This window comes from Rhinatrema bivittatum, chromosome 14 (assembly GCF_901001135.1).
Source record: "Rhinatrema bivittatum chromosome 14, aRhiBiv1.1, whole genome shotgun sequence".
NCBI lineage: Eukaryota > Metazoa > Chordata > Amphibia > Gymnophiona > Rhinatrematidae > Rhinatrema > Rhinatrema bivittatum.
In genome coordinates this window covers 51,702,327-51,722,180 of record NC_042628.1, presented here as the reverse complement: position 1 = coordinate 51,722,180, position 19,854 = coordinate 51,702,327, and the positions used below count along the sequence as shown (strand labels likewise).

At 47.8% G+C, this 19,854-nt stretch overlaps 1 protein-coding gene across 1 annotated transcript in view; it reads left to right on the top strand.

The window, feature by feature from the left end:
• Nucleotides 1–4,244: 4,244 nt before the first annotated feature.
• Nucleotides 4,245–19,854, top strand: part of TMEM145 (transmembrane protein 145) — a 48,461-nt gene continuing 32,851 nt past the window's right edge. Inside the window, exon 1 of the mRNA XM_029576897.1 lies at nt 4,245–4,477. Within this exon, the coding sequence (XP_029432757.1) occupies nt 4,376–4,477 (102 nt within the window). The 5' untranslated portion in view covers nt 4,245–4,375. The remainder of the gene's footprint in view (nt 4,478–19,854) is intronic.

The following is a 19,854-nucleotide window of genomic DNA, read 5'->3' as shown; positions in this document are numbered from 1 at the left end:
TTGATGGCTTCTGCTGCCATATTAGACTATGTAGACTAATGCAAAGAGCTGCTCTCTGCCTCCATCTGCTGATAAAGGGGCAAATCCCACTTGTCTGAACTGGTCTGGCAGGATGAGGAGGAATAAAAGGTACAAGAGTGGGTGAAAACCCATGCTTAAAGGGGCCAATTAAAAAAAATGCACAGTGCATAAAAATTAGGATTTCATGGAGGTGTATTTGGTTGGTCTGAGCATTTTTTATCCCAAAGTTACAATTAAAAAATAGGGAAATATGATCATGAGTACAGAAACAGAAGAGGGAACCAGGAACTGGGAATAGGGAACCAACTTCAGCTTTGTGGCGCTTTGCTGTTGTTATTAATTACAGTTTTCATGAGACCTCATTAGTTTAATAAGCATGCTGGCCAGCTGTCTGTCCCTTTACTGACTTGCTGGGTGCCAAATCCTTTTACTGAGGAGAATGTCAGCTGCTGGGTTACTGGGGAGAGTGTCCCTTTCCTATAATCGGAAGCATACTGGTGGTTGGGTTACCACAATGGCTCTTGACCCTGTTCTGGAGGCACACCTAATCAGTCTTTTTTCTAGAATAGCAACAATGAATATGCATGAGACAGATTTGCATACACGAGGTCTCAGATATATGTAAATTTATCTCAAGCACATTTGTTAAGGATATTCTGAAAACTAAATGGGATAAGTATAATTTCTGGAGAGGTCTGAGAAGTGACTCTGTGTTCTCTAGGACAGAATTGAGCCAGTTTTGTTTTTTCCCCATTACATTCACAAGGATATCCAGACCTGCGAGCTTTGCTCACCCTGAGATAAATGTCAGTTAGCTAAAATAGGCCATCCAAATGTCTCATTTAAGTTTTAAAGCAGATGATGCAACAGTTATTACACATATAACCTTAAACAATAAAAAATTGTACAGGAAGAGGGAAGCAAGAATGCTAGATTTTCAGGGTTACTATTTAGCGGCTATATAATTTGCTGGAACAGTGGTATTGACCCTTGCCTAGTCAGCATTGGACAGGGTTTGAGCTGGATGATTTGAAATCTAAGGTGTCCTTGGGAAATTTGGCACAAGAAGAGATCTTATGCCTGTTGATAGCCTCTAGAAAGTGCTAGCTATATATTACAGCTTATCCCTTTATTGGCATGCACAAAATTAACAAACCTATGGCAACAGACTTTAAGAGGCAAGCACATATATCAATTTCAATGAACTTCTTTATTCACCATATCAAAAAATGAGTTCTCAGATCAATTCACATCAATTCTCATTAATTCATGATTTAACAATTTTAATTTAACATTAATTAACCTTAATTATTGTTATATTTCAACATAATCAACCCCTAAAAACACCCATTAAATTACACACCCATTCATACACACAAAATACTTCTACATTCACCAACCATCCACACCTTAATACACACATCCATAAAAACACTTTAACCTGCCCCAGCATATCGAATCCCTCTGGTGGGTGGGAAATCAGCTCATTAAAAATTGAGTGGTATTGAATTGAATATGGGAACTTGTGGGTGTTGTGTTGTGCGGTCGCGGATGGCCACAACTGCGTCCCCCTACCTGACTGGGCCGACGGGCCGCCACAGCAGGTCGGGTGGATTGCAAGTACTGGGGCCTGTGGGCCTCCGCGCGCCGGCACAGGCATCCGCAGGGGTCTCCGGGCTTTGGAGCCGTCCCTGATCCCTCCTCGCAGCGTCTGGCAGCTTCCCCCGTGGGCTGGGAATCCAAGATGGCCGCCACATCTTAGGCGTGAGGCCGCGCCTCCTCACTAGAATTAAAGGGACCTAAGCCCTTTAATTACCTACAGCTGCTTCCAATGAGCCAGAGCAGAGGAAGTATAAAAGGAGGCTTCCTCTGCTCATTCCTTGACTTGGCAATGTTCCACGTAGTCAGGTCTGCTTGCTTCGGTGAGTTCTTGTACTTGAATCCTTGCTCCTTGATTCCTGTCTCGTCTCAGTGATTCCTGGTTCCGAACTTCGGATTGGCAAGCGGTGATTCCTGGTGTGTGACTTCGGACTGGCTAGCGGTGATTCCTGGTGTGTGACTTCGGACTGGCAAGTGGCGATCCTTTGGTGTGTGACCTCGGACTGGTAAGCGACGACCCTCTGGCACTTGACCTCGGACTTCTTCTGGATCCTCGTCTCCAAGGGCCCACCTAAGTCCCAGCGGCCCGGGTCCCTACAGGCTCCTCCCGGGGGGACCGCGGGCTTCCAGGGGTGAAGCTCCAGTTAGCCCTTGCACCATTCTCTCGACGCCTTGACCTCTCAAAGGTCCACCTAAGTCCCAGCAGCCCGGGTCTCTATGGGCTCCTCCTGGGGGGACCACGGGCTTCCAGTGGCGAAGACACAGTTCCTCTCCTTGACGTCACGACTCTTCGTCTGTCTCCACAGCCGCCGCAGTCTCCAGTGCCGAGGGTCAGCTGGTCGCATCTTCTGTACAGCCTTGCCACCTGACGGGAGAACCTACGGATCCACCTCCTAGGTATCCCATCCTCCCACCGGTCCAAGGGTTCACAGCCTGAGCATAACAGTGGGGAGGGGGAGGGAGGGTGATGGAGGAGAGGGATATTTTAGAAAGGGTGGTGGACAAATGGGCTATTATTTTTCTGGATTGTTAATATTTGTAATGTTTGTTCATGGGTTTTACATTGTAAACTGCTGAAATCTAAAATTGTTCAAGAAATGTAAGAATTTAATACTGCACAGTGTTAAATATTCAAATAACTACCAAAACTAAAACTATTTATCCACCTTTGCTGTTGAAGGGATTTTTCTTCCTTTAGAAAGTTTAGTAATCCTTTTCCTGGTTCTTTCCATTTTGACTGTTTGGGAAATGGGTGGAATAGGATTTGGGACTCTTGTGTTTTTAATTGTTAAAATGTTTTATTTGTATTTGATTAAGATTGTAATTCACTTTGAAGTTTAAAGGTAAAGGCAAGAGATGTGAAATAAATAAAAAGAAACATAGTAATGACAGCAATTAAAGACCAGATGGTCCATCCAGTCTGTCCAGCAATTTGAATATGGTAGTAACTGCCGCGCCATGCAGGTTACCCCTATGTGTTCTGTTAAGGGTAGTAACTGCCATTCTGTGCAGGTTACCCCTGTATTCTGTCAAAACACAATATATCTTCCTGTAGTTATAGCATCCCACACCTCCCCCTCCCCTATAACCAATAGGAAACAGTATTGAAGTTTTGTAAAAAAAAACCCAAAAAAACCCCAAACCGTCATTAGTTGAGAGATTTTGAATCTCACTATTGAATCTTTTGTCTTATGAATTGTATGGATGTGGTGAATGGGTCTGAAGAATGTAAGTTGGTGCGAATGAAGGGTTTTTTTAATGCATAATGTCTTTTGATATATATGTTTTAAGATACATGAGTATTGTTGTATTAGCTTGTCTAATAGATATTCTTTTTAAATTAAAAATAGTGACTTTTTGAGGAATTACTTTCATTGAGTATTGATTGTTATGAGTTTGTTGCGAGTAATGTCTAATTCACCTGGTTACTTTTTTGACAGACAGATGTAAGCCATCTTTGACATGGAGCCTTTTACTTTTCCGTACTTGGCCCCAGCCCTCAATATATCCACAACCTTCTTCCTTACACCAGGTTTTGAGCCATGCTTAGTCTCTCCTTCCCCTTTCCATGAAGAGGTAATACTTCTGAAAAGGCAATAGTCTTCGCCTTGTGCCTAATCTGCTTTGCCAGTCTGGAAATCTTTCTGTACGGCTTGGATGCTGTTTATATATTCATCTTTCCCCATCTCTCCCTCTTTCTGCCAATGCTCTCTCACTCATCCTCTCCCCAGCACTCCCCCAGCTTCACTCACTCTTCCTTAGCACTCCTCTCAGCTTCATTCGTCTTCCTCCCCCAATGCTCCTCCCCAGCTTCATTCATTCTTCCGTAGTGCTCCACCCAGCCTCATTCATCCTGCTCATTTATCTTCTCTCATACTGCTTCCCACAGTGGCCTCACATCTCCCATACTCTCCGCAGTGGTTCCGCATTCCCAGTCCCATTCCCTATCTCCACTCTGCAGTGGTCCTCAAGCCTCCAAGTCTACCCCCATCAATAGTACAGGGGCCTGGAATCGGCCCACTGCGCCTGCTCTCCTGGGGATGTGTAGGTGGGTGAGGGCGACCCGCGCGATCCCTTCAGCCCCTGGGAAGGTTGCTGCGTCCTGTTCCGGCAGTCCTGCCGCCTGCGTATTGAAGTGCGGCTGACGGCTGAGCCGTGGTCTTTGAGAGGTTCCTGCCGCTTTAATCGGGAGCGCGCCGCGCACCTGGTCCTTCATTCAGTGGGGAGGCGGGGGCGCGCGCCTGCGCTGGGAACCATGGAGCTGGCCGCCGTCTCCTTTCTGCTTCTCCTCGGCTTTCTGCAGCTTCCCCTTCCCTGTGCGGGCAAGTACGTGCGGGGCAACATCAGCACCAAGGAGGTGAGTGCGGGGCGCGGGGATCCCCGGGATAAATGGATCGGACCCAAGCTGGCTCCAATCCAAGGAGGGCAGGAGAGGGATGAGGTCCCCTTACATCCAGCCCCATGACGACATTAGCTTCCCATGTATATATGTACTGTGGCACACAGTTTGTCTCCCTGCATCTGACATATATATGGTAAAAACACATCTAGATAGGCCCCTATACCCTGCATCTGCAATATGCATTTAGTAACCCCTTATGTATACTGTTTTCTGCACTTCTAATACACATCTCTTTTACTTCCGAGGGAAGAAAGGCTGCATACAAATTATATATGGTAACCCTTGCACATCTCAAGAGGCTATATACACCGCAGTTTTAATGGTCTGTAATGTTTGCACTTCTGGAGGGATGGCTGTACTCTTGGGGTGAATTTTAAAAGCATTGCTCGCGTTAAAAAGCCCATGTGCACAAGTATCTGGGCCACGCGCATACAAGTAATGCTTATTTTAAAAGCTGTAAATTACGTGCCTATGTGTGTGTGTGTGCGAGTAAAAAAATCAAGGGGGGACATGGAGTTGGGGTGTGTCAGGGGCGTTCTAGGGCGGGACCAAAAGTTACATGAGTAAATCCAAATTTTAAATCCGGTGGCCGCAGTGCGCAGCAGGTTGTTAGCCGTGTATATCTACTGCTGCTCTTGATGAGGTGGAAGTCTCCATACATCTCTGTTTAGAATTAAAATGACTGGGTGAGGGTCTGGGTGAATTGGGGGGGGGGTGTGCAAGCTGAAGAATGTGAGGATCTGGATGACCTCGAGATGGACTGGGCAAACTAATGGAATAATTGGTAAAACTGGGAATGTCCTTCATGTGAGTTTAATTTAAAATCTGATGGCTTGCGCGCATTAAAGCCGACAAAGTCCTAAGAAAGATATGTGAACTACGTTTGCTCGAGTAACTGCTTAAAATTAGGAGCACATATACGTGCAATGGGCATATTTTAAATCATACGTACACAATTGTGTGCACGATTTAAAATTTCAGCTTCCACACTCATTTTAAAGTTACTGTCCCTATGTGTCTGAAATATCTAACCTGTTTTATCTGGCAAGGAGTACCTAGTAATATATTGATATATCATCTGTTTATAACAGTAATATTTGTGAGGTGTGCTGTGGATAGGTATCGCTCAATCAAGCTCTGGAATTTGTTGCCAGAGGATGAGGTTAAGGCAACTAGTGTAGCTGGGTTTAAAAAAGGTTTGGATAAGTTCCTGGAGGAGAAGTCCATAAACTGCTATTAATCAAAAGGGAATAGCCACTGCTTGTTGCCGGCATTAGTAGCTTGGGATGCATTTAATGTTTGGGTACTTGCAGGTACTTGCGACTTGGATTGGCCATTGTTGGAGACAGGATTCTAGGCTTGTTGGACCCTTGGTCTGACCCAGTATGGCATATCTTATGTACAGGAGAAGAGGGATTAGAAATGAATCACTTGAAGTATTTATACTATACATTCTTTCAAATAGATGGGAGGGGCAGAGGTGGTGTCTTAACATAATATACTCACTTCTGCCAGTTTGGAGGATGGCGAAGGGGTAGCATAAGGTCTCTGTGTGTGGCTATGACTTGCACACAGTCATTAGATTATGTGTATGCACACAGTATCACTTGTAAGGTAGACACATGCAGGTGTGTATTTATTTATGTACAATACATGCAATACCCTACAAGTTTGGGAGTGAAGAAAGATATTTATGTGGCTGATTTGATGGGAAGGGAAAGACAGAGAAAATAAAAGATTGAGCCTTGGGGTGTGGGTGGGGCAGCGTGTATCTATATTTTATATACTTTCTGATAGAATGATCCAGAAGAATGTTCCAGTACCTTTTTCAAGACCTTGGGGTAGAAGGGACTAAGTGGGTTAATTCTGAGCCCCACAAGGAGGCAGAGTGGGCTGTGCAGCCAAGGCTACGGAGAGAGGGTGGTGCGGTTAATTCCAGGCCCCTGCCAATGAGGAGGCCAAGGAGAAGAGTGATGTGGTCTAATCTGCCCCACCCCCCTCCCCTTTAAAAGTGTCGCAGGCAGATTCACCACCCCTCTGAGGAGAGAGGCCCAGACTGAGTCCAGAGCGGCATCTGCTTTTTCTCAGTGGGGAAAAAGAAGTAAAGTACAGAAAGCTTCCAGGTTGGTGACCCAGCAGAAAATCACCACTGGAGATGGCTGTTGAGAGAGCTTCAGTAACCACGTCTGCTGTGCTTTGCCGGCCAGGGAGGAAAAGAGGGAGAGGAATTGTTGATCATTGGGGAGAGAGGTCAAGGACCAAGGGTGCTCAAGGACTGCTGGGGCACTGGGGTGAAGCTGGAAGGATGGAAAACCATTGAGGATATTATGGAGGGGGGGGGGGTGAGGGGGGTCTGGGAATGAAGGACTACTGGGGGAGAGAAAAGAGGGTACGGAGAAAAAGGGACTCTGGTGGGAGCTGGGAGAGAGTAAGTGGGGTAGAGAAAGGGGGGACCTTGAAAATTGAGCTGTTGGGGTCTGGGGATGGAGGACTGTGTGTGTGGGTGGGAGAGATGCTGGGGATGGAGGGTCACTGAGGAGGGGGACAACCAAAGAAGAGAACATATAGAAAGAAAGACACATGATGGCAGAAAAAGACCACATGGCCCATCCAGCCTGTCCATCTACCCAGTTAATTTAGCTTTATAATTCCTACCACTCCCTCAGAGAGCCCCCATGATTACCCCAGCCAGTTTCCTTGACTTCAGGTACTGTTTCTGTCCCCACCATTTCCACCGGGAGGCTGTTCCACAAATCCACCACCCTCTCTGGAAAGAAATATTTCCGAAGATTGCTCCTGGGTCTCCTGAGAAAAGGGGCCCCTGGGGGTTGGGGATGGAAAATGTCAGGGGAGTAGAGAAAGAAAAGAGGATGCGTTTGTGGTCAGGGGATGTCTGGGGACTGAGCCCAGGATGGGGCTGGGGGAGGGGGAGGGGGCAGGTTGCACTTCCTTCACATTTACAGATTTAAGCCGTTCTCAGTGTATGGCCTATCCTAGGGGAATGGGGAGGGTGCAGGGCAGTGCCTATCTGATTTATTAGTGATTGTGGGAGCAGGGCCTGTATATTTCTGTGTACTAAGGAGCACAGATCATGCACGAGCCTGGCCTTTGCCGCCTCTGTCAGGGAGAAGGGGAAGGAAAGCTCAGCTGTGAGCAGCATCGGATAGCATAGCACGCCCACACCTCAGCCTCAGGGACCCGCTCCTCTCTCCCCGTCCTTTAGTATGGCATCTCTTACCCGCTGATGTTATGGTGAGAGGGTAAATCTAGAACCCACGGCCTCTCACATTGCGATCACAGTTTTCTCTCTCTCCGTCTTAGATTCAACCCTCTCTTTCCTGAATGTTTCCTTGTTTTCTCTTCCCTCATGTCTTCCTCCCCCTCGTTCCTCGTCTTTCTTTCTCCCTTTCTAGCCCCTATGAATCTTTGATCCCTCTTTTCCTGTCCATCTCTCCCCTCCCCTGCTTCAGATGCTCCATTTCCTGCAGGTGGATTGCCGGAGCCTCTGCTCTGCCTCTCCCTTATCTTGGAATCACTTGGGCTGGATCTCTGGAGAGCTCCTCTTCTGGATGGGTTGAGGCTCCCGGCAGTAGTACAGCTCTCAGAAAGAAGAATTATTATATCTTGTAGTTTTTGTAAATCCAGGTTCCTCTCATCTGGATGGATCCTGACATGGTTGTGTGCAGCTCTGTACTTCCTGCTGATGGAACGGCTGCATCAATGGCTGACTCGCTGCTGGCACATGTGGCCATCCATGTGTAAGGTACAGACAGCCAAAGCCGGAGGCTCCGCTCAGGCCAGCTCTTTCTTTTCTTGGTGGCCTCATGAGAAGGCCAGTCCTGCGACTATGTAATGCCTGGGACTCCATGAGACACTCGCCCTTTCTATAAGCAGTTTTCCCTCCCCTGTCATCCCCTCCCCACAGTCCAGTTGAGGGATCTAATCCTCCTCCAGCAGGGCATTATTCATACAGTGGCTACAGAAAGTCCGTATCTGCTTCCAAAATGTTCACCTTTAGTTGCCTTTTGGCCTGGAGGTAAACCAGTGTTTGCTCCTTGTAGCCTCACAACCTACCCACAACTGTGAGGTCAAAAATATGTTCCAGAATTCCTTAGAAATATCCAACCAAGCTATTTCATGGTTTTAAGTGTCCACACCCCCTCCCATGCAGTTCTATAGCAATCCTAAATAAAACTCTGGTATAACCAATCACTTTCAAAAGCATGCACCAAGTGAATTGGCCCGAGTTACATGTGACAGGATAAATTCAGCAGTTCCTGCTGCTTCTCTCTTCTGGGCAGAGCATCGAGGAGCTGTCAAAAGAACTCCAGGATAAAGCTGTGGGAACAGCACAGATCTGGGGATGGATATCGGAAAACTGGAAAGTGCTTGAATAGCCCTTGATACATAAATCAGAATGATTATTAAGACATGGAAGGTGGAAAGCACCGCATAGACCCTGCCTAGATTAGGCAAGAAGGGGACTGATCAGGGTGGCAGCAAGAGGCCAGTGGCAACTTTGAAAGAGCTCCAGGTCAAAATGTGCATGTGCAAGAATATCCCAGACCCTCCAGAAATGTCCCGTTGGATTGAGGTTAGGGGTCTGACTGGGCCACTCTAGGACAGTTACTCTTTGCTTCCTTAGCCACTCCGGTGTTGCTTTGGGTCACTGTTCTGCTGAAGGGTGAATGTCCATCCCAGTTTCACCTTTCTTGCAGAGCGTAGCCAGCTTTTCTCCGTTCACTGCCCCTTCCATCCTGCCAAGTGCCCCAGTCTTTGACGATGAGAAACATCGCCACAGCATGAGGCTGCCACCATGCGTCAGAGCAGGGCTGGTGTTCTCCGGGTAATGTGCCGCGCTGGGTTTGCACGAGATGTGACACTTTGCATTCGGGCCAGCAAATTCTATTTTAGTTTTGCCAGACCACAAACATTTTACCACAGGAGCTGAGCTCAACACAGATTACGCAAGAAAGGAGTTTGCTCAATATTGGTGTTGCTTCGGAATGAACTGCACCCAGAGAGCTGGCAACTATGCAGATAGCTACAGTATCCCCTGGGTGCACCTGTGCACACATCAAAAGGGATTCAAGGTGGGCGTCCTTAGGGCATGGCCAGATCTGTGGCATCACCTGAAGATTGTCGGCCGTCAGTGCTCCCCAGGAACTTGAAAGAGCTTGAACAGTTTTGCAGAGAAGATTGGTCTAATATTAAGAAATCTGAAACCCTAGCCCAACAGACTGGCAGAGGTGACTCAGGGAGGCAGAGACTTAGCCCCCTTGTTGGATTTCAGTTTTGGTTTTCCATACCTTCATGTTTTGTCCCCCAGTCACACGTTTCTGGCCTTGAAAGGTATGGCACATGAAGTGTTGATAGGTAGAAAAATCTCCTCCAAATGTATGCCAGTGTGATGCACTGACAAAACAAAGTGTGAGAACCGGTCAAGGGGGTGCAGACTTTCCATAACCACTGCAGTCAGATGCTACTAGCTGGAAAAACTGGAGCTTTAATAGCTCCTGATCAACAAAGAAACCAAAGGGACCTTTTGTGGTCGCAGAAGCTCATCTATTACCCAAGACCCACTGCCCTCTCTTATAGAGCAGTTCTCTTAATTTCAGTGGAGTTTCTTAATGGAGGGGGAAGCAAAGCAAAGTTGCCTCCGATGAAAGCTGCAGGTCTTTGCAGAGCTGCTCTTTCATTCGAGGGCTGCGGTTTAGACCCTGTCACAGTAACTGGGTTTTCAGATGGAGTAGAAGATGTCGCCCCACTCCATTTTCTGCTTTCCTTGTGGGTGTTCTGATCCTCTCGCTCGTCGGCTTGTTCTCAGAGGAGGGGGCAACCTCTCATGCCCTCCCCCTCCCATAGCCGGGTGGTGTCCACACAGGATCTGAAAGAGATCTCCCACCCCGGGTCAGGCTGGGCCCGTCCTGCTTCTTCCCCCGTTGGATCTGTGGACTCCTAGGTCCTTCCCTGTGACAACCCCTCCCCCACATTGCCACCTTTTCAGGAAAGGGCATGAAGGCATGGCCTTCCCTCCACCCCCTGCATCCTTCCCCACACTTTCTTATCCATGTCTCCGCGCTCTCAATCAGTACCAGAGTTACTATGGAAACTGGCGCAGGGATTAGTTACCATGGTAACAAATGCGGGTAATTGAGGGTTGGGGGTTAAATTGAAAGGATTAGACAGGAGCTCTTTCTGGGGAGGGGGCAATGCTGTGCTTTTGTGAGCTAGGAGCAAGGAGTTTGCGGGGCAGGTGGGGGTCGGGGGGGGGGTGTGTGTGCATCCGCTTGCAGGTGCATATCAGTGTCTGCTGAGGAAGCTGATCACACCCCTCCCTTTAAAACCAATTATTTATCCGCTCCCAGTGTTCTTGCCGGTGTTGGGGAGCTCTTGGTTGGCCACTGCATCCTGTCGCCTGGCGTAAAAAGGACACAGACTCAACTTATAATGTCAGAGGGAGAGGCTCATCCTATCAGAGGCCCCGAGCCACTGGTTCCGCTTCACTGGTGGCAAATGGTGACTGGGCAGCAGGAATATTTCACATTTAGTACTAAAAATGTGCAGCCTGTAGATGCTGCTGCTGATGTCTCTTATTAAATAATAATGTCATTGCCCATATGATTGATTACTTGAACCACTTCTGTTGTAGGCCTTGTGCCAGACATGTGCTGATTGCTTCGGTAGGCCAGAGCTGAAGATTGCACTGTTTCCATTGATTTTGTTGGTAGCACTGTGCTTGCATGGCTTTGCTGTGTAATTAAATTGTGGTGTAGTTTCTGATGACTGCTTCAGATTCTGCCTATAGAAATCCTGATAGGATGAATTGAGCTCTGAGAAGCCAGGGCACTCGCACCCACTGCTTTTGCACTCTCAGTTTCACACATATACACAAATTCTGCTCCTACTCTCTCAAAATCATGCACTCGCACGTATAGACACTACTCCTTGAACTTTCATCGTCACTCGTCTGCACTGTCTGCATCACATGCGTACAGACACTCTTGTGGTAATGGTGTTACACACGTACAGACATGCCTCCTACTCTTGTCAGTGTCACACACGTACAGACATTTGGCCTGCACTGTCAGCATCACACGCATACAAACACTGCTCCTGCATTGTCCGTTATACATGTACAGACACTGCTCCTACATTTTCAGCATCATATCTATACAGACACTGCTCCTGCACTCAGTCACCCGCATGCAGACATTTCTCCTGCACTATCTTTGTGAAACGTGCACTGACACTGCTCCTGCACTGTTGTCACATGCATGCTGACAGTACTCCTGCACTGTCAGTGTCACGCATGTAAAATACTTCTCCTGTACTATCATCACGTGTACAGAAACTTCTGCACTGTCAGTGTCACATGCACACTGACACTGTTCCTGCACTGCCAGCATCACAAATGTACAGAACTTTTCCTGTACTGTTAGCGTGACATACATACAGAAACGTATCCTACACCGTCAGCATTAGACATGCACAGACATTATTCTTGCATTGTCAGCATCACACATGTATAGAAACTTTCGCTGCACGGTCAGCGTTATACACACACAGACACTATTCTTGCACCGTCAGCATCACACGCGTACAGACACTTCTCCTGCACTGTCAGTGTTGTGCGCACACTGTCACTGCTCCTGTACTGTCAGTGTCACAAATGTACAGAATCTTTTCCTGCATTGTCAGTGTTACACTTGTACTGACACTGCTCCTGCACTGTTAGCATCATATACATACAGACGCTTCTCCTGCACTGTCAGTATCAACACATGTACAGAAATTTCTTCTGCACTGTCAGCATCATATACGTACAGACGCTTCTCGTTCACTGTCAGTATCAACACACGTACAGAAATTTCTTCTGCACTGTCAGCATCGCACATGTACAAAATCTTCTTCTTCACAATCAGCGTCACACACATATCAAAACTTCTCCTGCATTGTCAGTGTCACACACATTCAAACACTTGTGCACTGTCAGCATCACACGCGTACAGACACTTCTGCGCTGTCAGTGTCACAGATTGTCATGAATAAAGACACAAAAGGAATAATTTCTGTTCTGCTTTTAATAAAGTTGTGTGTTTGTCATTAATACACTCGGATGCGTAGAAATAAAACTCAGCAAACAATCTGTAGGCGACTTATTTCGTTCACCCAATAAAAAGATATTTGTGGGCAGCTTTTGAGAGCTCCACTCCCTTAATTGGGCAGTGGGCAGACCTGACGGGTCTGTATGGGAGATGTGAGACATTCTTGGGGGTCGCACTATGTGTAATTGGGAGCAACCCCTGAGGCCCCCTGGTGAAGGTTATGGCAGGGCCACCTTCTCCCAGCTTTGGTGAGGGTTTCTATTCTCTGAAGACAGGTTCAGTCCATTGGACTAGTCCAACTTCAGCTAAAGCTGCCTGCTGTCGGTATGACCCCCTAGGGAGTAGAGGCGCCATAAATATTTTAGTCCATGTGCAGAAGCTGCCTTTGGCCACGGTTTAGCCATTTGTAAATAGGTAGAATGAGTGACAGCTTATGTTGCCTGAATTATACAAGTAAATTGGAGGTTGGATTACAGCATCAGTGTGTTGTTTCCATAGCTGTAAAATAAAGGAGGGGGGGTGGCGGGTGGAGAAGGTAGACGTGTTTGGCTGGGGTGAGAAATCTGAGGGAGATAAAGAGTGCTATAGGATTTATAGCTACAGGAAGAATCTTTTGCTGTCACCAAGGGTTACTAACACCTGAATAGCCGGCCAATCACCGATGATTTAGCAGGGGCGAGAACCCATGCTAAATTGGGCATGTGCGGGCAAAATATGCAGACAAGTCACTAACGAGCTCATTAGATGTTAGCACCATATTCAAAGAGAATTGCTAAGTTTACCAAGGCAGTTGGGCCATGGTAAGTGTGGCCCCTTTTCAACGTGATGGACTGCGAAGACGCGCCGCTGGGTAGCACCACGTTGAGCCAGCGGCAGCACTGGCAGGAGGCGAACGGTGACTCAGGGGGAGAGGATGCGGAAGGGATTGGGGGCAGGAGAGGTGTGCCGATGTCAGGGGCCATGCGATATCAGCCCCACTCTTGCAGGTGTCAGGGGTGGGGATAGAAGGGGGATTGGGGACTGTCGGGGGAACTGCCCTCCCTTTGCACTTTTTAGCATGGGAATCTCAGGCTGTAGAGTGTGAAACTCTTCACATGGGCACCCTCTGTATCTCACTATCTTAGTAGGCTGCTTAATCTGCCAGTGAATGTGGAAGTCAATGCCTCTGTTAAGGCCCTCTGAGTTTGTTTGTTTCCGATCTTTTTTATTTCAAATGCCTTCTGTTCTTAGGTAGTTTTGAAGTCCCAGTTTAGCATCCTGATGAAATGGTCTGGAAATTGTGCACCCTGATGCCCTATTAACACAACAAAATCGCACAGTACCCCTGTATATGCTGTAACCCCCAAGGATAGGGATAAAAAGGCCATAACCTTCACATCACCTTCAAGAAAACTGCAGGGGACACAAAGGGAGGACACATCTTGTGATAGCATACAGCCTAAATCTAAACAAAGTAAGAAAACTCAGAAAAGGCCTGCAGCCGTTATTACCAAAGAATGAATCATGGATAGCAATAATCTCTGCATAAGAAACAAGCTTCAAATAGAAATTCAAACCCTGCAAAATACCAGGCTGCAAAGTATGCCAGGACATGCCACAGGAGCTTGCAGCCTGGTACCCGCAGAAGCAAGACCTGATCCTCTATTCATTTAGGTTTAACAAACATAGGATATGTGAAAAGGGATGTTACAGTCGTGTAACGGATCAGAAGTTTAAAGCCCCATGCAGACTTTCACCGACATGGTCAGGGCCAGTGCAGGGGTATTAGGCACCTTGGGTGGCCATCGGACTTGCACCCCCTCCCCCCAAGCAAGACTTCCCTATGGCGGCAGCTCCTGCGCTCTTCAGCTGCAGGTGGGATGGGCTCCCCCACTTCTGATGCCTCCCTCCCCCCAAGCTGTGGCACTCTAGGCCACCAGCTCGTTCTCCTATTGGAAGCACACCAGCGCTGCACAAGATAACTCCTCATGGAGAAAGCAGAAAATGTTTCTGGGACAGGCCGTTGCACCCATGACCTTATGACACAGACGCTCAAAGGGAAGTTGAAAGCTTGCCAGGAGCAGAAGATATTTACAATTTAAAGAATCAAACACTTTGAAACAAATGCACGGAAATTGACTGAGACATTGGTTACCAGGCACGGGGCCTACTTCATGTAAGGCTTTTTCTACGGGATAAAAAAAAAAAAAGTTTAGTAAATCAATCAGGTAGTCCTCCTATAGCTTTAAATTCTACAGTTTCTCTCCTTCAACTTTCTCACTCAGGTACATCCCATCCCCTCGCCCTTTTCCAGTGCTCTGCAGCTTTGAAAAGAAACTCCAACCTACAGTGTGCTCGCAATGCTCAGGCTTTCCCCATCCTTAGCTCCTTCTGCCCTGACCTGATGGAGGGAGCGCAGCTCTGGAAAAAATGGACACAAATATAGGAAGACAGTCCAACAGAAGGGCACCCCCTGTATGTGGAACCCCTGGGGGTCAGAGCCGGGATCCGTTTGTTTCAGCGTCTTTAGCAACAACATTGCAGAGGGGCTTGAGGGGAAGGTCTGCTTGTTTACAGATGAGACACACCGGACACACCGTAACACAGGACACACCGGGAGAGGTGGAAAAAAAAATATGAAAGGGGACTTGGAGAAACTGGAAGGGTAGTCAGAGTTTGGGGAAATGAACTTTAATGCTAAAATGTATAGAATCCCACATGAACTCAATTCCATCTCTTTACAAGTGCAGAAGATGGAAGGAATCGGTGTGGCAGCTGCCTTGCTAAGCTACCTTGGCTGCCTCATGTGGCATCCAGAGTGAGTCCCGTCCCATGCTCAGTGCAGACTGTCCCTGTCTCCTTCAGCCTAGGGATAAAACAGAGGCTGGAAGGACCTGAAGGGGAAGACAAGGAGGTGCTGTGAGCACTATGTGTGCAAAACAAAGAGGGGCCTAGCCATGACCTGCAGGCCCCCCATTAATAATTGTCACATGCCAGGGCTCATGCTGTAGCTAGGAAGAAGAACCATCCTGCATGATTACCCGTGTAATGCACAATTAAGCTCTGGAATTTGTTGCTAGAGAATGTGGTTAGGGCAGTCGGCTTAGCTGGGTTTAAAAAAGGGTTTGGACAAGTTCCTTGAAGAGAAGTCCATAAATTGCTACGTCAAGTTGACTTGGGGAACAGCTCCTGCTTATTACTGGCATTAGTCGCATGGCATCAGTTTAATGTTTGGGTACTTGCCAGGTACCTGTATCCTGGATTGGTCACTGTTGGAAACGGGATGCTGGCTGGGCTTGACGGGTTTCCTGTGTTCTTAGAAAGGAGCTCCGACATGTTTAAGAGACGCCACTGGTGTCTCTTGCTGCTGTGAGGTGCTGAGAGCAGAGCTCGGGTGCTGGCCTGGATGGGAGCCTCAGGCAGTGGCGACTTTTCCTTGGCACGTCTGATCAGGTCTGAAGGCGCAGCAGTGTGCCATGGCACAGTGCTTGAGAAACGCTGGTTCAGAGAGGCAGGAGCCAGGGACCTGCACAAATCTCTGGGGAGACCTCGTTTGGGGGGCATTTTATAACCATTCCCATTTATTTATTTATTTATTTATTTATTTGTTTGTTTATTTATTTATTTATTTTATTGTATTGGTTTTCTACCCCTCTGGAGTTGGGAGCCGGGTACGGTTTACAGAAGTAATAAAAACACAAATACAATGAGTACACAATCAGTTGCTATCAGATACAAACAAATGAAATATCTTGGCAAAGCTTAGTGACTCTTGGCACTGAGGTATAAACTCTAAACATGTTTGGTCAGGAGGCTCAAATGCGTGCTTAAATAGATGTGTTTTCAGTGCTTTCTTGAAGGTTGTAAAATCTTTATTGGAACGTATGGCTATTGGCAAGGAGCGCCACAGTGTAGGACCGGCATCTGAAAATGCCCTACCTCTGACTTTGCCTAGGTGGAGAATTTTAAGGGAGGGGATATCAAGCAGGTATGAGTTGGCAAACCTGAGGGCATGGTTGGGTATAGACCTAAAGCAGAGCAGCATCCCAAGAGGATGAGATTATTCGTTAAAGAGTATAGTGTTGTTGTAAGCTTATACTGAATGTGTCAGTGAATGGGGAGCCAGTATAAAGATATGACTGGTGTAATATGTTTTCGGATAGCTAACGCCAGTGAGCGGGCGTCTGCAGAGTTTTGAATAATCTGCAGTGGACGCAGAGCGTTAGCACGAAGCCCGGTGTATAGGAGGAAATTGATTGAAAGTTACTCCTCCTGTGGACTTTACCCCAGGGCAGAGACCTCAAAGATCTTTATAAGCTGCAGCTCTAGCTTGCGATCCTGCAGGTCCTTGAGGGCTGTGGACCCCGTGACCAGAATAGTAGTCTTCTTCGTGACCGCAGAAACTGCTGCATCCACTCTTGTTCTGCCATGGCTGATGACCGTCCTGCTTTATGTGTTTCCTCCTTGGCCTCTTATTGGCAAAGTGCTCCGGCAGTAGAGAAACACCCGGCGGATGTGATCCTGGTGGCTCCTGAGTGGCCTTGCCGGCCGTAGTTTGCGGATCTGGTCGATCTCGCGGTGGAGGGTCCGCTGCGGTTCCCGTACCTCCCGAACCTGCTGCATCAGGAACCCGTCTGTTTCGACCAGGTCGATCGCTTTTGTCTAACGGCATGGCGTTTGAGAGGCAGCGTCTAAAGAGCAAAGGTTACTCTGATGCGGTAGTGACAAAGCCTCGACTTCTCTGTCTTATGTGCGTGACTGGAAGGTTTTTGAGTCGTGGTGAGTTGACCGTAGTATTGTTCCCACCCGGGCGTCCGTGTCAAATATCCTAGGGTTCCTTCAGGAGGGGTTAACTAAGGGCTTGTCCTGTAGTTCCTTGAGGGTCCAGGTGGCAGCTTTAGGCTGCTTGCGCAGGGCCATAAGTGGAGTGGCTTTGGCTGCGCACTCTGATGTTTCTCGCTTCCTTAGAGGAGCAAAGCATTTACGCCCGCCAGTGAGTTCACCCTGTCCATCCTGGAATTTGAATGTAGTTCATTCGGCTTTGTGTGCGCCGCCTTTTGAGCCTTTGAAGAGGGCAACAATGAAGGACCTCACTTTGAAAATGGTGTTCCTTGTGGCGATTTCCTCTGAGCTACAGACATTGTCATGCCGGGAGCCCTTCTTAAGAATTTCTGATTCAGGGCTTACTTTGCGAATGGTTCCATCCTTTCTTCCAAAGGTAGTTTCCTCTTTTCATTTGAATCAGTCGGTGGAACTCCCATCCTTTTCCGATCTGGATAGGTCGGATCCTCTTTCGAAGGATTTGAGAAAGTTAGATGTCCGCAGGGCTCTGCTGCGTTATCTGGACGTTACCAACAATTTTAGAGTCTCAGATCACCATTTTGTCCTCTGGAGTGGTCCAAAGCGGGGTAATATGGCGTCTAAGACCTCAGTAGCCGGGTGGCCGAAAGAGGCAATACATTCAGCATATTTGCTTCGTGGTCGGCCCTTACCCGTGAGGCTTAGGGCGCATTCCACACGCTCCCAGGCGGCTTCCTGGACAGAGTGTCAACAGATTTCTCCGCAAGAAATTTGCAGGGCAGCTACATGGAAGTCCTTGCATACTTTTGCGTGGCATCTCAGACTGGATGTCCAGGATCCAAGGGGAGGAAATTTCGGAGCAGATGTGTTGAGAGCGGGCCTCTCCAGATCCCATCCCCGGTAAGTAAAAGCTCTGGTACATCCCAGGAGTCTGGACTGATCCCGTACGTACAGGGAAAAGAAAATTAGTTGTTAGCTGATAATTTTCGTTCCTGTAGTACCTCGGATCAGTCCAGAGTCCCACCCGCATGGTGCATAAAGGTAATGGAGAGTCCGCTACTTCTGCATTTGTTTCCTCTGATCTGCAGATTCATCCGTTTTACCCTTTTTAACGGGTCTGGTTTATAGTTGGGGTCAGTGATCCATTTTAAATTTTCGGGTAGTTTGGTTTGGAATCATTCTGCTTTGACATGGCAGATACTGGCAGACTGTGGGTGGCACCCTGAGTCGGTCAAATCTTTCTCTGTCTCCATCTGCTGGAGGGGAGGCAAAACCCAGGAGTCTGGACTGATCCGTGGTACTACAGAAACGAAAATTATCAGGTAAGAACTAATTTTCTTTTAATGCAGATCGATAGATTTCCAATGTTTTACTCGTGTAAATTGGGAGTGAGTAACTGGAAGCAGATCTGCTTTTTGGGATGACGCGGACTGGCCACTGTGGGAGACAGGATGCTGGGCTCGATGGACCGTGGTCTGACCCAGGCTGGCGTTTCTCGTGTCTGAAACTTGCTCTGCCTCGATGTGGCTAACAGTTCGCTTGTTTCACGCCACACTTAGACCGCAGGCGTTCCCTGGAGCGTTTAGGTTGGGTGGGGAGCGAGGAGAGGAAGAGTACGTGTGGACATTGCATTTTCAGATCTACGCGGTTACTTTTCAGATAAAAAGCAGGTGAAAGCAGTGGGGTATCATTTATCGTCGTTCCCCCTCCCCCCCCCCAAGCGGTTTTTGAGCATGAAATGAAGCCTGTACTTTCCCTTGCAAAACTGCCGAGGCCGCGGGTAAAACGTGGACATGGACCCAGCTCCAGTGTGGGTGCTTTATAAAGTTTCTGTAACTTTCAAGGAATGTTGAGTCATTAAAGCTAAACAGGTTTGATCCCTCTGTCCTGCCTGCCTGAGAGCTCCCAGCTCTCAGGCAGGCACAAACACTTGTCCACGAACTCTGGGTACTAAGCGGGTGCAGACAACCCCTTTTCCTAGCTTTTCGTCCTGCGCTGGGTGCTGAATGGGGTATGAATGCTGCTGGGCTCTCTAGGCTTCTTGCTCGGTGGGGGATGTTTGTCCTGTCACCTCTGCAAAGGAGTCACTAAAGCCAAGAGAGCAGGGAAACCTCAAAACAAGAGCCCCCAGCCCCCTGTGAAGCAAGGGTGGAGGGGGCGTTGTGTCATGTTCTAGGAAGGTTACATGTGGGAGGGTCATAGCAGGAAAGCTCTCCCATCTCACAGGGAAGCATAGAAGAGAGGGTTGTATGAGCAGCTTTGCATTCTGTTTGGAAGTGACGTGCGAGCCACAGTCCAGATTCTGTCCTGTCTCAACTTCCATGGGCCTGTCTGTAATAGCATTTTCTTCTGTTTCTGTTTCATTCTGTTTTAGTTCTCTGTATTGTCTTGTAAATTAATTGCAAAACGGAGGCTGTCCAAGATAGATATATATGAAGTAAACAC